Source organism: Simochromis diagramma, unplaced genomic scaffold (genome assembly GCF_900408965.1).
Source record: "Simochromis diagramma unplaced genomic scaffold, fSimDia1.1 OVJJ01000578.1, whole genome shotgun sequence".
Classification (NCBI taxonomy): domain Eukaryota; kingdom Metazoa; phylum Chordata; class Actinopteri; order Cichliformes; family Cichlidae; genus Simochromis; species Simochromis diagramma.
In genome coordinates, this window is record NW_024387395.1 from 326156 (window position 1) to 342861 (window position 16706).

The window sequence follows — 16706 nt, forward strand, 5'->3', positions numbered from 1 at the left end:
CGCAGTTTTCTGCACGCAGGCGCAGTGAGTAGTGACCTGCTCTTCCGTTTTTCTCCGTGATGAACACCTCTGAGCTCTCTGCACGCTTTCTAAACACTTCTCTACCCTAAAACAGTTTGCGCATGCGCAGGGCGGTAGTAAATCTGACGCTTAATCCGATTTTTTTTTCCAGAATCCTCCGTTTTCTTTTGAAGGTCACAGCTTCCGGTTTCCCTCGCGGACACCTCCGCGAGCTTCCCGCCTCTGAGCAGGTACGGTCTGATTCAGCGTACAGCCGCAGTGCATGCTGGGGGTTGTAGTGTTTTTAAACGAGCAGCTCACTGCATCCATGCCACGTTAGGCGAGATTTACCTGAATCCTCCAATGAGCGTCATCACTGGGCAGGAACTATATCTGTAACTCACCTGTTTGCTCTAACACCTGCCGGCCACAACCAATGAAAACTTCAGTGGAGTTTTCAGGAGATTTAAAGATTTAAAAAGGGACCAGCCCCCCCCCCCACCCACACACACACACACACCACAGAGGCAGACACACGCAGACACAGATGGGGAAGGTGGGGCCTCGGGTCTGTGCGGGTTTCTAACTGAGCACGTGCAAAGACAACAGGAAGCTACTGAGTAAAGGTTAAAAGCTTTAATGACATCACACATATGTGACAGAGAGCTGTAAGTCTACAGGTGCAGGTTCATACATGAGAAGCTGTAATGATCGAAGGTCGGCTAAATATCGGCGAGCGTCTTCATTCCTATTGGTGCAGCTCTGATTGTGCAGGACGACGGCGGGGCTTCCATACATGTTCGCTACGATAGATCTACAGTGACGGGGCAGCACGGGTATCAATGAGCAGAAATCAGCGTGGTGCGAAGAGCCGATGACGAGCAAGCAACCTTCACCAGTCTGGACCTCGCTCCCGTCGGCGGGACGGCGAGCTCCCTCCGCCCTCGCCGACACCACCTGACCAGAGATACAAAAGAAGGAAGTCGCAGTTTCGCGCTCAGGTCGGAGCCTGATGAAGCATGCAGGTGGACGTTTCTAAATCACCACCTCCTTGAAGGCGATTGGCTGTCTGACAAAAACAACATGGCTGCAGAGAAACGAAAACAGAAATTATTGGAATGAAATGCACTGTTGGTCCAATTTCTCCGCGGCAGGAAACGGCGTCTGTGACGAGGAAACGACAAAAAATAGAAAAATAACAAATTTCAGAGAATAAAAAACAAACAATAACAGAACATTAGCGTGTGGTCCCTGATGATGTCATCAAAGAAAGAGCGAGATGCAGTGATGATGTCACGGCCGGTAATGCACACGGCGACAGCGGCCTCATTCGCCAACGATGACGCGGCGTTACATCAGGCACTCCGACTCACCGCCAAACGACCGACACGCGAACAAAAATGCAGAACGCACAAAATCGAGGCGGCAGCGGGCTTTGGCGAAACGCTCCTTTGCTCCTCGTCTCCACCGCCTCAGTCTCTGGGATTGGCCGATTTTAAAGGTGAACCATTCAGCGGGGAGGACTGAGGCTCGCCAGCCTCAGAGAGGCGGCGGTTTCACCCGCTCCAAGTCGATCTTCAGGAAGCTGGCGGCGCTCTGAGGCAGCCTCCAGTTCTCCCCGGCTGATGGCGGCCCATGAGAAATGAGGCGCCTGTAAATGGGGCGATGGGTGCTTCAGAGCACCTGGGCGGTTTCGCCAAAGCGCCTCGCCGCCGCGCTCTACTGCTTCTTCTTGCTGAACAGGCTGAAGCGCTTCTCCTTGTCTTTGTCTTTGTCCTTTTCGCGCTTTCCGGGGCTCGACTCGGTGGTGAGCGTGACGGTGGCCGGCAGCGTGTGAGCACGCCCGGAGGCAGGCGTGCCGGGGCTGCTGCCCTGGATGTCAGAGCGGTCTGCGGCGCCGGCGTTCAGGATGGCCTGGATCCAGGTACTCATCTCCTCCTGCGGAGGCACGTAAGCAGTTAAGCAGGAACGCCACAGAGGTGAGTGTTTCCACAAATCTGAGCAAAAATCAAACTCACCTCGTCTTTGGCTTGGAACAGGTATTCGTTTCCATCGATGATTCTGAAAGAGCGAGAGGAAGACAGGCGTGAGTGGAGGAACCGTACAAACGCACCAAACCAAGCCTCAGGTCAAAGGTCAAAGGTTAAAGTGCCGGCTGTGTTGAGATACACATCCAGGTGTGTTTAAGCGCTCAGGTGATCAGCGTTCTTTGGACCAATGACGGTCACCGGGGGAAGTCTGAACGACCCTCACCCTGACAACCAATCACAGCATCAGTTCCTGCAGGCTGCAGCTGTGATTGGGCTAACAAAAAAATGAGGCAAAGGAGGCGGAGCTGCATCCTAATGTTGCAGCTGAGAAATGTGTTGGTGAGTAACCATGGTAACGGGATGCTGTCAAACAAAACATGTCAGGTGGTTGTTGTAACACTCACAATGTCTGTGTGTGTCTGTCTGTGCATGTGTGTGCATGTGTGTGCATTTTTTTCCATGTCTATTTAAGTGTTATTTATGACACCATGTTTGCACTGAAGCACCGCAGCAATTTCCTAATGTTGTAAACCTGCTCAACATTTGGCAATAAACCCCTTTCTGATTCTGATTCTGATGTGTGCGTGTGTGTGTGTGCGTGTGTGTGTGCGTGTGTGTGCGCCTGTGTGTGCATGTGTGTGTGCGTGTGTCTGTGCATGTGTGTGCATGTGTGCGTGTGTCTGTGCATGTGTGTGCATGTGTGCGTGTGCGTGCGTCTGTGTGCGTGTGTGTCTGTGCATGTGTGTGTGTGTGCGTCTGTCTGTGCATGTGTGTGCGTCTGTGTGCGTGTGTGTGTGTGCGTGTGTGTGACAACGTCTACATGTGTTTTTGTTGCGTACGCTGCGTCTAGCTCTGATGCTGTGTGAGAGGCTTGTCTAGCACAGACCTATTGCTGGAACAATCAGAGACAATTCTGCTACAATGGCAACAGCGTTGGACAGCAGGCAGAGCTCTGTGTGAGCTCGTGCACGAGGGGGAGGACGAGACGAGCGCTGTTCCTGCTGCTCGAACCCCCCAGTCGCTCTCAGTCAGCTCCCCCGTAGCACTGCTCTTTATTGTGGTTACATGAATATGCATAGGTCCAATAACATATGACATCTTACACAGGCATGCATGTGAACAAAGAGTCTATGCATACGTGTAGGTATGAGTGTGTGTGAATGTGGGTGTGTGTATGTATGTGTATGCATGGGTCAAGATGTGGCCCTGTGAACGCCTCCTTAAAAAGCCGGTGCCAGGAGTCCAGCGGTCCCCCTAAACAAAGGGCTCTTATACTTAAACAGATACAGAGTAGGTGTCCTCCTATACCATCAATCAGAAAGAGAAGGTACGACCTCGCTCATGACCTTAGGATGTGCGTGTGCCAGAACACTCTGGAAGGCTCACAGAGTCTTTGCAGACTACTGAGGATCAGACCTCTATCATTATACAATTGATTATATATTTCTAAGCATAAATGACAATCCATCAATATAAACCTAACACTGTGAAACAGTAAAATCAGCTGATCGTTACATCAAAAATGAGATCTGGAGTTTGATTGGCTCGGCCACGACAGGTGAGGCCTTTGTGGACAGGTGACCTCAAATCAAAGCTGTAGTTTTTTCTCGTGCAGCTTTAACAGAACCAGGAAGTGCGCCCAGCACACCTGACACGTCACATCAGAGGTTCTGTGACATCGTCACTGTGATGTCGACTACTTTATTATATATTATATTCTAAGTGTCTAACTGGTTATGGACAAATCAAGTGTGTGATCATGTATAAGTTGTATAGTTTTAATGTTTTATTTGGGAACAGAATGGTGTGTATGTGTAAGTTTGGTGATGGAATTTTTATTATGAATGAATGATGAATTTTTATGAATTATTATGTCTATTTTTATGCTTAGGGACAACAGATGGAAATTAGCCCTTGGCTATAATCTGGTATGTTTACATTCATGTAATTTTTTTTTTTTTACATTTATGTTCATTAACATGCACTGTCCTAAATAAATAAGAATATTTGTTCAAACAAACTGGAACTTTCCAGCTTCACGGAGACGCTGCAACCAGCGGCGGCGTTTAATGTGAGACGTGTTCAACTTGTGTCCGGACCACACCTGACTTCCTGCTGCGCTCGGTACCTGAGTTTGAAGACGTGTTTCTTCTTCTTGTAGTCCGAGGCGACGTCACACGTGGCGTCCTTCAGGCTGATGGGGAGCTCGTTGTGGTACGGCACGCCCTGGCTTGCTGCCTTGCCGTCCTTGTAGAAACCCATTTCTTTGTTGTTGATGATGCAGTACACGTTGTGCCACGACCTGCGAATCACACAGCAGTGGGGTCAGGTGATGGGTCAGGTGACGTAGCTGCGTGCGAGGCACTTCCTGTGGGGCGTGGAGCTCACCTGTTGGAAGCCTTCTTGTTGTGGCCCTCCCACTCGTGTTTGCGGTGCAGCAGTCCCTCCTGGGGCGAGCTGGAGTCCCGGTTCTTGGTGGGCAGTGTGGTCGACTGACTTTTAACCTTCCTGCCAGAGGTGGGCGAGGGGGCGGGGCTCGGCTCTTTGGAGCTCCGCTCGCCAACACCGTTCACCAGCTCTCCGTCCTCCACGCCGTCCTGCACAGGTGGGGTTAAGCAGCAGCAGATTCAGTTTAACACCACAGAAGAAGAAATATTAGCTGTAAATACACTTTAAGAAGAAAACAAAGGTGAAGCGTGTGGCGTGCGCCACCGCCGGGGGCATAAAGGTTAAAGTTTACTGACCCTGGGAGAATCCTGGTCTGAGGGCGGTCCGTTCTGAGTGACGGCGCTGCAGAAACACACACACACTCGTTATTGTCACGCTTTTACTTACGTGGCGAGCGTTACGACACATTTGCGGCGCTTTCACCTCTGCTGCGCCTCCTCCTGCTGAACTTCCACAGGCTCTGGAGATGGTGGCTTCCTCCTCCTCTCCTCCTCCTCCTGCTGCCTCCTCACATCCAGCAGTTCCAGCTGGAAGACACGTGTAAACATCACCATCATCATCATCACATTCCTCCTCACCACCCTATCGGGCCACCCCACCCTCACCGTAGTCAGTCTCTCCAGGGCGGAGAAGCGCTCCTCCCAGGTGGCGGCGGACTTCTCGAAGGCTTCGTGGCGTTTGATGAGCTTCTCGACCTCGTCCACGCTCTGGCCCAGCTCCCTGCTGGACAGGTAGGGCTCCTGACCCAGCAGCCAGGCCTCGGCCACGCCAGCGTCCCGAGAGAACTGGTGGACCTCCAGGACTGAGGAAGAGGAGAAGAGAGGAAGATTTTATGACTGAACTTATCAACGCGACTGCAGGCTCAACGTGTCATACAGAGGATGGCAAGGTGAGAGGTGTGCAGGTGTTTCTACAGGAGTGTGACCTATCACGAGGCTCCACAGCAAAGCCTTTAAGCGTGGTCGTTTTCTGTCTTTGTGGTGTTTTTTGTATCTTTGTGGTGTTTTTGTATCTTTATAATAATAATAATGGAGTGGATTTATAAAGCGCTTTTCAAGGCACCCAAAGCGCTTTACAATGCCACTATTCATTCACTCTCACATTCACACACTGCTGGAGGCAGCTACGGTTGTAGCCACAGCTGCCCTGGGGCAGACTGACAGAAGCGAGGCTGCCATATCGCGCCATCGGCCCCTCTGGCCAACACCAGCAGGCGGTAGGGTAAAGTGTCTTGCCCAAGGACACAACGACCAGGACAGAGAGCCCAGGGATCGAACCGGCGACCTTCCGGTTACAGATACGCTTCCCAACCCCCCTGAGCCATAGTCGCCCTTTGTGGTGTTTTTGTATCTTTCTGGTCTTTTTGTATCTTTGTGCTGTTTTTGTATCTTTGTGGTGTTTTTTGTATCTTTCTGGTGTTTTTGTATCTTTCTGGTCTTTTTGTATCTTTCTGGTCTTTTTGTATCTTTGTGCTGTTTTTGTATCTTTATGGTCTTTTTGTATCTTTGTGGCTGTTCGCTCTGCTGTGTCTGTCTCACAAACTGCTGGTTGATGTTTTGATCTTTGAGGATCAGTGAGAACAGTTCCTGCAGCTGTCAGGTGAAGACATCGTGCACACAGATGCAGACTCTAAGCTGTTCTCTGAGCGTAACTGAAGCGTGTCCTGATTGGTCAGTCGGGTTCGTTAAAGAAGGGCAAGAGCCTGGGGAGTCTTCATCAGTGCTGACTCATCACTGTAGTACCCTGCAGTGATGAGTCAGCACTGACCTCTGACCTTTCAGCCTCTTGATCATCATTTTAATTGGATGTTTCATGTGGACGGTAAACAGGAAGTAAGCCTTACTCAGTCGCAGCCACTCCCATCGGTCCTCCCACTTGTCAATCATCTCCTTCCTCTTGTCGGTGAGCTGCAGCAGCCTCTCTTTAATCTGGAAAATATTTTCAGCTCCTTTCAGTCTCAGCTTTATTTATAGACTTTACAGACTGCAGTTCAACCCTGATTTTATTTGCCTCTGTCGTGCCTGTTTGGCTGTTTGACTTTGGTGACCCAGGTGTGTTTATACTAGTAACGGCGAGGCTTTCAAAATAAGAGCACTGCACCATTAAAACCCAAAACAACCGGGCATTGCTCCCTGTGACCAGTGGATGAAACGTCTGCCCATGGCTGTACATAGACCAGGGTTTACTATTTTTGGATTCTTTTCATTTTCCAAATTCCATCATTACTTTAACTTTAACAATTCTTTTGTTGGTCATTAAACTTTCTTTTCTTGATTCAGCACCTTTTTCCTTCTCTTCTCTCAGTCTGTGTTTCAGGTGTGTTTCAGCTCGTCAGCTGACAATCACCTGAGCGGCCATCAGTGTCTCAGCTCACCTCCTCTGAAGCGTAGTGCTTCCTGGCCAGCAAAGCCTTCCCGAGCTCGATGCAGGCCGTGAAGCTGTCGTTGCGGGCGTCGATCTCCGCCTTGATACCCTGGTGGTTGTTCATCAACAGCTCCACCGACGAAACGTCTCTGGACACACAAACGTCTTTGTTAGCGAGGCCGCCGTGAGGCGAGGATCGACCATTGTGCAGCACACGGACCTACCTGGGGTTCTCCTGGGCCTCGATGAGCCGGATCACGTCATCCATCCACAGCATCAGGTCTCGGACCATGCTGAAGAACCGAAACTTGTCCCCGGTGTCGAGGAGGTGGAGCCGGCGTCCGTCACACGCCTCCAGTAGACTCCGCCACACCTCCAGCACCTCGCTTTCCCTGCGTTGGATGTCGTCCGCTTTGTCTCCGGCGTATGCCGACTGCAGGCGCCCCGCATCCTCCTGCAGCTGCCTCACCTGCAACACAGGGTCAAAGGTCATAACACGGAAACGTGACCTGTGTGGGAGTTTACACGTCTGGTAATTCTTAAGTCACGTGACCTTTAAACGGCTGATCAGCTGAACAGGAGGCTGTGGCTGGTTTCTGGCTGGAAATAACGTGTTGAGAGAGCCCGGCGCTCTCAGAGAGCCCGGCGCTCTCAGAACGCCGAGCTCTGTCTGCACACCTCAGATACAACCCCCCCAAAAAGCTGTGCCCAAGTGACTCCCAATAAAACCAGTGTCCCCACACTGACCTGTGTTCCCAGGGCCTGGATGTCGTGTTCAAAGGTGGTGTGCATCCTCTGCAGCGTCTCCACCGTGTTCTGGTCCCGGCCCACTTCCTCCGGAAGCTTCTTCTGCTTGTCCAGGATGCGTGCCAGGATCTCCTTGGCATCGTGGTAGAACTTGTGGAGCTCGAAGGAGGCGGCGAGGATCTGCGTCCTGGTGTCGATGAGCTCCAGCAGGTCGGCCCAGGCCTCGTTTAGCCCGTCCTTCCACTCCGCCACCGTGGCCGCATCGCTGTGCCCGGCGTTGATCAGCTCGTCTGCCAGCCGGTTCACGGCGTCCACGCGCTCCTGTCCGATGTTCCCGGTGTCCCGGGCAAACTCCCGGAAACGTTCCTGCAGCATCTGAGCAGCGGGCAGGGATCATAGGTCAGTATGTAATACTTGACAGAGTACACTCAGAAGAAGTACAATCGGTACGCACGGTGACATGCTCGTAGTCCTGTCCTAGCTCGTGTGACCCGGCCACCACCTCGCGCTCGGCGATCCACTGCTCGAGGTCGTCCACCTCTCGATTCAGCTGGAAGAGGCGGAGCCTCTCATCTAGTTTGCCCCGCCTCTCCTCCGACAAGTCCTTCAAGCCGGCGTAGAGCTTATCCACCTGAGACTGACGCATGCTGATCCGCTCGCTGACACACACACACACACACATACAGTTAGTGGGTAAACTACTCATACTGATGTAGCGACAGACAGGAAGCGTCGCAGCTGGCTTCCTGATGTTGTCTGACTGCTTCCTCTCATGTGATGCAGGTGTGATGTCACTAAAAGCGGCTCACCTCTCCGGGTGTCCGTTGGCCACCAGCCCTCTGCTGGTCTTGGACAGCTGGTGGACGGCCTCGGCGTAGTCCTCCACCGCCTGCTCCATGATCTGATGCTTCTTCAGCATGGTGACGGCGCTCTGCTCGTCCTGATTGGAGCAAACAGTCGTCACGGTAATGATTTTTCTCTCACCCTTCTGATGTGAGTGTTTAATTTAGTTGACTTTCACAGGAAGCTGTGTATGATGTAAGCCCCGCCCACTCACCTTGGCCTTCTCCTCTGACATCATGTAGAGCTCCTGCTCGCTCATCCAGGCCTCGGCCTCGGCGGCGTCGAAGTAGTACTGCTGGGCTTTGTGCGCTTCCTCCAGCCGGCCGTGCCGACGCTCCACCTCCTCCATCAGCCGCTTCCACAGCTGCTGCAGGTCGGCCAGGCGGATCGCATCCCCGTTGGAGGACTCCTCCTTCAGGAGGCTCTGGCTGCGCTCCAGGATGTCATCGATGCGGGGCTGATGGCCCAGGATCTCCTTCTGCAGCGTCTGGGGATGTTCACGCCCACAGAGGTCAGACCGTCATCAGCAAACAGAGCATGCTGTGAGCGAGGCAAACATAGTCCTACCTGGTTCTTCTTGATGAGCAGCTGGACCGTCTGCAGGTTGTGGCCGTGGTCGGTGGACATGGCCACAGGGATCCTCTCCTGAACCCACAGCTGTAAAGGAGTGAGACCACAGTGAGCGTGAGCGATGGCGCCCCTGAAAATACGGCGTGTGAACTTTACGTACGATCTCGTCCTCGACATCCCGGTTGAACTGGTGAACCTCTCTGGACTCAACCAGGAAGTTCCTGCGACGTTGCAGCGGCTCCAGCAGCTCCTGAAATTTATTTTCCACCACCTGCCTCCGCCCGTCCACCTCGTCCGTGTCCTTCACCTCCTGCCCCAGAGCCTTCACCTGGCTCTGGAGCTCCACCACCTCTCTCTGTCGCACCTCCACCTGGTTCTCCAGCATCTGCAAGCATAGAGGCACAGCTGTCACACCACTGCAGTTCAACTGCAGCTGCACAACATCTGTGATATGTTACAGCTGTGTTACAGGTGTGTTACTGTTGTGGTGTTACAGGTGTGGTTTCACAGGTGTGTTACTGTTGTGATGTTACAGGTGTGGTTTCACAGGTGTGTTACTGTTGTGGTGTTACAGGTGTGGTTTCACAGGTGTGTTACTGTTGTGGTGTTACAGGTGTGGTTTCACAGGTGTGTTACTGTTGTGGTGTTACAGGTGTGGTTTCACAGGTGTGTTACAGGTGTGGTGTTACAGGTGTGGTTTCACAGGTGTGTTACTGTTGTGATGTTACAGGTGTGGTTTCACAGGTGTGTTACTGTTGTCGTGTTACAGGTGTGGTTTCACAGGTGTGTTACAGGTGTGGTGTTGCAGGTGTCATAGCTGTATATATGAGTAAAATCAAACCTCACATTGAGCTGTCCACCTGTCTGTTCTGCATTCAGGTGAGCGGAGGACGTACCTGCTGCTTTTTCAGCAGGATGTTGACGGACGTCAGGTCTTTGCCGTAGTCGTCGGACTGGATCTGGCCCTCGAGGCCGGCCAACCACTTGTCGAGGTCGGCGCAGCTCTGAGTGAACAGCTCGGCCTTGTTGGCGTCAAACAGACACTGAGCTTTGGTCTGGGTGGTGGACTCGAGCTCCTCCCACATGGTGTGGAGCGCCGACAGCTTCTCCTTCACCACCGCCTCCGTTTCCGGCTTCTCCGACACCAGGAGCGTGCCATCCTGAGGTCAGGACACACTTGGGTCAGGTTAAAGGTCACTGGGGGTCTCATTTATATGATGAAATGTTTAATTTGTATATTTTAGGCTCAGTTTTGCACCGTCGGTCAAGCGTTAGCATGTGTTTTAGTAGCTTCTCTCACAGCGAGCTCAGAGAACACCTGCCTGAGGCAAACACGGGCATAAAGTTGCAGCTCGTGAGTCGTGCATGCTCTCGTTTATCTTTTGTGTGAGCGGAGTGACTGCTGATTGGCTGCCCTGCTCAGGCGAACGGTGGTACCTTCTCGATCTTGTCCAGCCACTCTTTGTTGGACTGCAGCTCGGCCATGAAGGCCTGGTGCTTCAACCACTTGCTGTGCAGGTTTCTGGCCTCGTCGTAGCTCATGTCCTGAGCCGTGAGCATCTTCTCATTGATCCACAGAGACAGCTGCAGCAAACAGAACAGAACATAGTGTTACGCAGACGATGATATCACAGGACGCCGTCTGAACCACAGCGCTGCGCTTGTCGACGACGCCCCTGCTTCAGCGAGTGCATTTTGCCTTTGGCGTCTAAAGCACGGCTTCGTATCAGAGACTGACCTCCTGGCAGTCTTGCAGGAATTTCTGCAGGTCTCGGTTGTCCTTCAACCTCATCAGCAGCTCCACCGCAGCCTCCCTGTTCTTCTTGTGCCTGAAACACAACAAAAAACCCAGATAAGACCGACCTTCACACACTCACCAAACCCAACATTTAGAGATTCAGAAACAGCAGCCGGAGCCGGGGTTACGGTGACAGCTATGGTTTGACGTGCTGTTTATGTTCCACAGCTGCTTTCTCATTAGTCTAGTTGATTTTGTTCATCTGGCGTCTTCAGTGAAAACTTGAAAACCGAAGACTGACTCCAGACTGAAGAAGTCGCTTGGATGAGTGACAAAATGGGAAGGACACACATTGATTCCCTTCATCACACTGACGGATCCTGCACAACTGGAAAGGCTGAAGGTCAGGGTGGCACCTACACCTTCCTGTGGAACCACGGGAATGTACCGACTACGTCTGCTGAGGAGAACACGAGAAAGGTTCTTCTGCAGCGAACGAACATGCTGTGAAGCTTTGGCGCACCTGTCGTCGATGGAGGTAACTTTCTCATGGATTCGATCGCCGTTGATGTTCCCGTCGCTGGCCAACCGCCTACCGGCCTCAACCACGCCGTTAATCTTGTCCTCGTTGGCGTCCATCGTGGTCATGAAGTCCTCTTGCTTCTTGATGGCAGCCTCGGCCCCCTCCAGGGTCGTGGGCATCTCTGTGTGAGCCAGGACGTACTCCTGCGGGGCAGACACAGAGAAATGGTGAGTTTTTAAAGCACAGGCAGGAGCAGAACGGGGAGGAGGTGTTAATCGGGCATTTACCTGGTTGTTGAGGAAAGCCTCCGCCTGCTTGGTATCCCGAAGGAACAGCTGGTAGGCGTGGGACTGCGACAGCAGGTTCTGCCGATTCTCCCACATCTTGTGCAGTTCGTTCCAGCCGGTGTCGAGCGCCTGCAGCCGTTGTCGCAGGAACATGTACTGAGCGTCTGTCTGGCCCTGCGTCACCATCTCGCCCATGTCCCGCATCTTCTGATAGTCCTCCTCGTAGTTCTGGATCTCATTCTTGATGCCTTCATGTTGGGCCATCAGCTTCTCTGCTTCGGCAAGCGTGTTGGGCATGTCCTCTGAGGCGATGGCGGTCTGAGTGCGAGATAACCACGACTGGAAGTCGTCCAGCTCACGTAAGAACTGCTGCAGTTTCCTGGCTTCACCCAGAGACTCCTCTCGGTTCTTTAGCGTGTTCTTCATTTCCTCCCATACGGCTGTGATCTCGGCCAGACGGCCCGTAATGGCGTTGGCCTGATCGGGGTGCTCTTCTGCCAGCCTCCGGGCTTCGCCGTGCATTTCACTGAGCTTGTCCTCAATGGCGGCCAGGTCACGCTCCATGCCGGTCAGTTTGCGCTGCAGGGCCATGACCCCTGTGAGGTCATTGCCCAGCTCCTGGGTAGACTCGATGACTTTGGTCTTCTCTTTGATCCAGGACTTGGTCTCGTTGCAGTCGAGGTGGTAGTTCTGCACGCCCAGAGCTGAGTTCAGGGACTCCTTCTTACGGTCCACAAGCTCACGGAACAGGCTCCACCTGGAGGCAGAGCAGAGGGTTATCACGGCAGCTTCCACACCTGACTCTCACAGGTCGATGTTTTTGATTTTGTTATTCTTTGGTAGGAATCTCTGTACCTGATGGTCGGGTCATACCTGTTATTGAGTTTGTCCTGCTGGGTCTTAATATCCTTCTCACTCGGGTGACCGCTGTGCATCAGCTGCCTGGCGATCTGGTTCACCACAGCGACACGAGACGCCTGGCTGTTCATCTCCGGCTCAAGACTCTCAAACCTGCCAGAACACATCATACTTCAGTGCACGTGTTGCAGTGTATCACAGTACATTTGTATCATATCTATCTAATCATGGAGAGTCCTCTTCACACACTGAGGTTAGTTATGGAGTTCCACAGGGTTCAGTGCTAGGACCACTTCAGTCCTTCAACGCACATATTAAACAAATATGTAAGACTGCTTTCTTCCATTTGTGCAACATCTCTAAAGTTAGAAATATCCTGTCTCAGAGTGACGCTGAAAAACTAGTTCATGCATTTATTACTTCCAGGCTGGACGACTGTAATTCATTATTATCAGGAAGTCCTAAAACTCCCTGAAAAACCTTCAGCTAATCCAAAATGCTGCAGCAAGAGTCCTGACAGGGACTAGAAAGAGAGAGCAGATTTCTCCTGTTTTGGCTTCCTGTTAAATCCAGAATTCAAAATCCTTTAAAAGTAATAATTTAAAAGTATAATGGGAGGAAGAGCCTTCGGTTTGCTCTGAGGCAGTGCTGTGTAACTAATCCTACCTGTTCTGGTTAGATATGTGTGAAACCCAGAACACGACTAACTCAAGATGCTGGAGAGAATTTGGATGGAAACATCTTACACCAAAAATCAAAAGTAAGCAGACTCAAGTTTGGAGCAGATGTGGTAACATGGAAGCTCGTCATACGCACGTGTTTGGGAGCCTGAAACTGCATCATTTTTGGAAGAACGTGACTCTTGTAATAGGCAATATGTTGGGCTATCAATTACCACACGATTTTAAAACTGTATATCTTGGGAATATTAGAGAGTATGTTCTGTACGACGACTTGATAGCTGCAAAGAAAGCTACAACAAGAAACTGGTACAAACTGGATCCGCCTTCTTCAAAAGACTGCTTAAATGTTGTTGGAGGAATCTATGCAATGGAAGAAATGACTTCTCAGATTAAAGGAAGATATTTCCGTTGTGGGAGAAGTGGACATTATACGGCACCAAGGAAAATTAATGAAGAACAAAACATTTAAGGTCTATAACTCTGTGTATCTATTGATGCATGCCCGTATAAAAGTATATAAGCTGGAGTGTGTATGCGGAGTAAAGGCAGGTGTGCATGTGGTAGTTGATTAGGATGGGCACCCACACCTTTTGTTCGCTTTAGTCCTGTTTGTTTGACTGTGTGCTTGCATGGTTATTTCGCCTGTAATGTAACATGTTTGTGTTTAAACTGCGACAACACTATCAATAAAAATTACAGCGTCAAAAACAAATCCCACCTGTGCTGTATGACCTCCAGGTCCTCCAGTTTTTCCGGGATCTCCATGCTATTCAGCCACTGCTCCTTCTCATCGATCCAAACTTCGCAGGCATCGGCCTCGCTGAACATTTTGTAGCGGGACAAAGCGTCCTGAAGCGCCTGCTTCCTCAGCTTGGTGAGGTCGGCGACCTCCTTGTAGCGCTCCTCGATACAGGTCAGCCGACCACGGACCTCCTCTGACTCCGCCTCCTCTTTTGGCAGACAGGCAACCTGCTCGTGGAGTGAGTCGATGACCGGTCTGTAGCTTGCCACCTCTGCCGCTGCATCTTTATGCTTCCTGGCCAGCGCCTGGGTGGAGAACTCATCGTGGCCGGTCTCCCCGCTGGAGACGATGCGCAGGGCGTCCAGCATCCAGGCATCTACGTCATCAGCATCCGCCTGGAACTGGTGGAGGGCCAGAGCCTCCTCCAGCCTTTTCTTCCTCACCGCTGCCAGCTGCTCCAGCGCTGCCCACTGAGCCTGCAGGTCGGAAATTCGCTCTTGGATCTTCGTGGCACCGAAGTGTCCCGCCTTCACCATGGCCTGGCCCTCCGCAATGGTGTGCTGCAGGTGGCCGGCACGGCCGCTCATCTCGTCCTCCAGGGCTCGCTGCTGGCTGAGGAGACGCAGCGCCCCCGTCAGGTCCTTACCGTGCTCCAGAGAGGACAGGATCTGCTCCTTCTCACGGATCCAGCCTTCCTCCTCCGCCATCTCCCAGAAAAACTTCCAGAGACGGCGAGACTCCTCCAGACGGGCACGTCGCTCTGCGGCGAGCTGAGTCAGCTCCTGGTAGCAGAACTCAAGGTGGGCCACCCGGTCCGTGATGACCTGTGGGTCACAGGGCTTGTAGCCTGGACAGGAAGGAAGGGAAAATGTAAAAGTACACCTATCGAAGGAACAAGACTCCTCCTTATTAAATGGATAAAAATACTCAAGTTCAAATCAAACTCAGAGGCGAGGAAAGGCGCCTGCTGCTCACCGCTGTTGCTGGCAGAGTGCTTGTTGGCGTTGGCGGTGACCGCCTTCACCCTGTCGGCCTGGATGGCAATGTCTGCCTCCACCAAGGCGTGTTTCTGGAGCAGGTCCTCCACCCCCAGCAGATGTTTCCCATAATCCTGAGACAGCAGCAGCATCTAGAACCCAAAAGCAGACGATCACGTTTCTGCTCAGACACCTTCTCTGCGTCCCACCCCGAGTGCCGTGTTCAGGTACCTTCATCTCGTCCATCCAGTCCATGATGTAGAGCATCTCCTGAAAGACCCTCTGCAGGCCCAGGTTCATCTCCAGCCGCTGCCTGCGGGCCTTCAGCAGCTCCAGCAGATACTCCCACAGACGAATAACGTTGTCCTTCCGGGCTGCGATGCGTTTGATGTCATGGTAGCGCTCCGCCTCCAGCTCCTTTGCCACAGCAACCACAGCTTGGACACGCTCCTCGTACGCGGCGATGTCCGTTTCGATCGCCTCGTGCTTCTTGGTGGCGGCCTCGACGGCCTGAAGGTCGAAGCCAAAGTTATCCTGGAGACAGAGAAGAGACGGCGGCGTGTCATGAGATCACGAGTGAAGAAACGTGGGCAGGTCACATGATTTGCTGCGTCCTCCTACCTGTGACACCAGCCTCTGATTTTCGCTGAGCCAGGTCTCTCTCATGGCCGCCTTTCGATCAAAGCGCCTGGCCAACTGTTCCAGCTTCTCCTGACGAATCAGCTCCATCCTCAGAGCCAGCTCGCGCTCATGCTCCGCCTTCTCCAGCCGCTCCCAGGCCTGTCAGGATCACAAGGTCAGCATCAAATCCACGCAGCAGCATTTACAGCGTGTAAATTTAGTCTCTGTAGGAGTCGTTTTAACCCTTTAAAGCTGGTCGGAGCGGACACGCTCCGTTTGGCGTAACTACTTTTAAATCCCGGTAGCTCTGCAACCACGTAAGCGAGCGCAATATTTTTTTTGCATATGAGTTGTACTTACATCTTATGCCATCAGCTTGTCCTCGGTCACGGTTTCCTTCCACATAAAGCTTTGCAAAATTGCATAAAAAGCACTTGCAGCAACAAAAACATAATATTCCAGAAACAGGCTTTGCCGATCCGATCAGCTGTTCGTAACACTTCCTACGTCCATCAGCGCGAACTATCGCATGTCCGCCATGACCTGCCCGAAACCGGAAGTGACGTCATTTTGCGGAAATGTAGTTTTTTACCATCAGGGCCTTATGAGCCTATACTGGTGTTTTTAAAAGTTATCTTTGACTTTATGACTTTCTGTGTGGTTTCTGGGATGCTGAGGACTCATGTTGCACTGCTGGAAATAGTTTATTTTGATGCATATGCTGCTTTTTTGCACATTTGCACTATAATATTTATTTTCGTTTTTCCTGCAGTGTATAAAAATTGGTGTATTTCAAAAATAAAACTATGAAGACACTTAAAATAAATTTCCTGTGGTGGGAAACTAGTTTGTGCAACTTTTTTGTATTTACAGTTTTGAGGGATAAACCTCTTAAATTTCTATAACTAGAAATATATGTTAAAAAAACAAACGATTTTCAATTTTTTTGTAGTTTATTGCACTTTTTGCAATTTTATGTAATTACTATGCACTTAATGTAGACATATTATTAAAATTTGGGCTATAATGGTTGTATTGATGTATAGCAACTTGAAATGCTCCCAAAAATGGCTCCACAGCATGTAAACATATACTATAAGCTCTGGCGGACTTGGTTCTATGCTAGGTCTTAAAGGGTTAACGGAAACACAGAGTTTAACATCGCAGCAAACATCCGTCTGTACACGAGTCCACGCCGTCTTAGAGACGTTGTGTTTCTGTAACAAAAGCACATTTCACGTAACCAAAGTGGCTCCACGGTTCGAGCCCGGGAGA

At 51.4% G+C, this 16706-nt stretch overlaps 1 protein-coding gene across 2 annotated transcripts in view; it reads right to left on the minus strand.

Moving 5' to 3' along the window:
* Positions 1 to 621: 621 nt before the first annotated feature.
* Positions 622 to 16706, minus strand: part of LOC120720364 (spectrin beta chain, non-erythrocytic 1-like) — a 28061-nt gene continuing 11976 nt past the window's right edge. For both annotated transcript variants that reach the window (XM_040010021.1, XM_040010022.1), the window contains 26 exons: positions 15432 to 15590; positions 15042 to 15344; positions 14809 to 14962; positions 13810 to 14680; positions 12424 to 12561; positions 11551 to 12307; positions 11264 to 11466; positions 10741 to 10831; positions 10440 to 10586; positions 9899 to 10162; positions 9163 to 9387; positions 9000 to 9089; positions 8647 to 8919; positions 8399 to 8529; positions 8044 to 8248; positions 7590 to 7964; positions 7067 to 7311; positions 6853 to 6991; positions 6322 to 6406; positions 5084 to 5280; positions 4902 to 5005; positions 4775 to 4820; positions 4419 to 4627; positions 4159 to 4332; positions 2019 to 2061; positions 622 to 1938 (listed from right to left, as the gene is read on the minus strand). In XM_040010021.1, the coding sequence (XP_039865955.1) occupies positions 1720 to 1938; positions 2019 to 2061; positions 4159 to 4332; positions 4419 to 4627; positions 4775 to 4820; positions 4902 to 5005; positions 5084 to 5280; positions 6322 to 6406; positions 6853 to 6991; positions 7067 to 7311; positions 7590 to 7964; positions 8044 to 8248; positions 8399 to 8529; positions 8647 to 8919; positions 9000 to 9089; positions 9163 to 9387; positions 9899 to 10162; positions 10440 to 10586; positions 10741 to 10831; positions 11264 to 11466; positions 11551 to 12307; positions 12424 to 12561; positions 13810 to 14680; positions 14809 to 14962; positions 15042 to 15344; positions 15432 to 15590 (5847 nt within the window). In that variant the 3' untranslated portion in view covers positions 622 to 1719. The remainder of the gene's footprint in view (positions 1939 to 2018; positions 2062 to 4158; positions 4333 to 4418; positions 4628 to 4774; positions 4821 to 4901; positions 5006 to 5083; positions 5281 to 6321; positions 6407 to 6852; positions 6992 to 7066; positions 7312 to 7589; positions 7965 to 8043; positions 8249 to 8398; positions 8530 to 8646; positions 8920 to 8999; positions 9090 to 9162; positions 9388 to 9898; positions 10163 to 10439; positions 10587 to 10740; positions 10832 to 11263; positions 11467 to 11550; positions 12308 to 12423; positions 12562 to 13809; positions 14681 to 14808; positions 14963 to 15041; positions 15345 to 15431; positions 15591 to 16706) is intronic.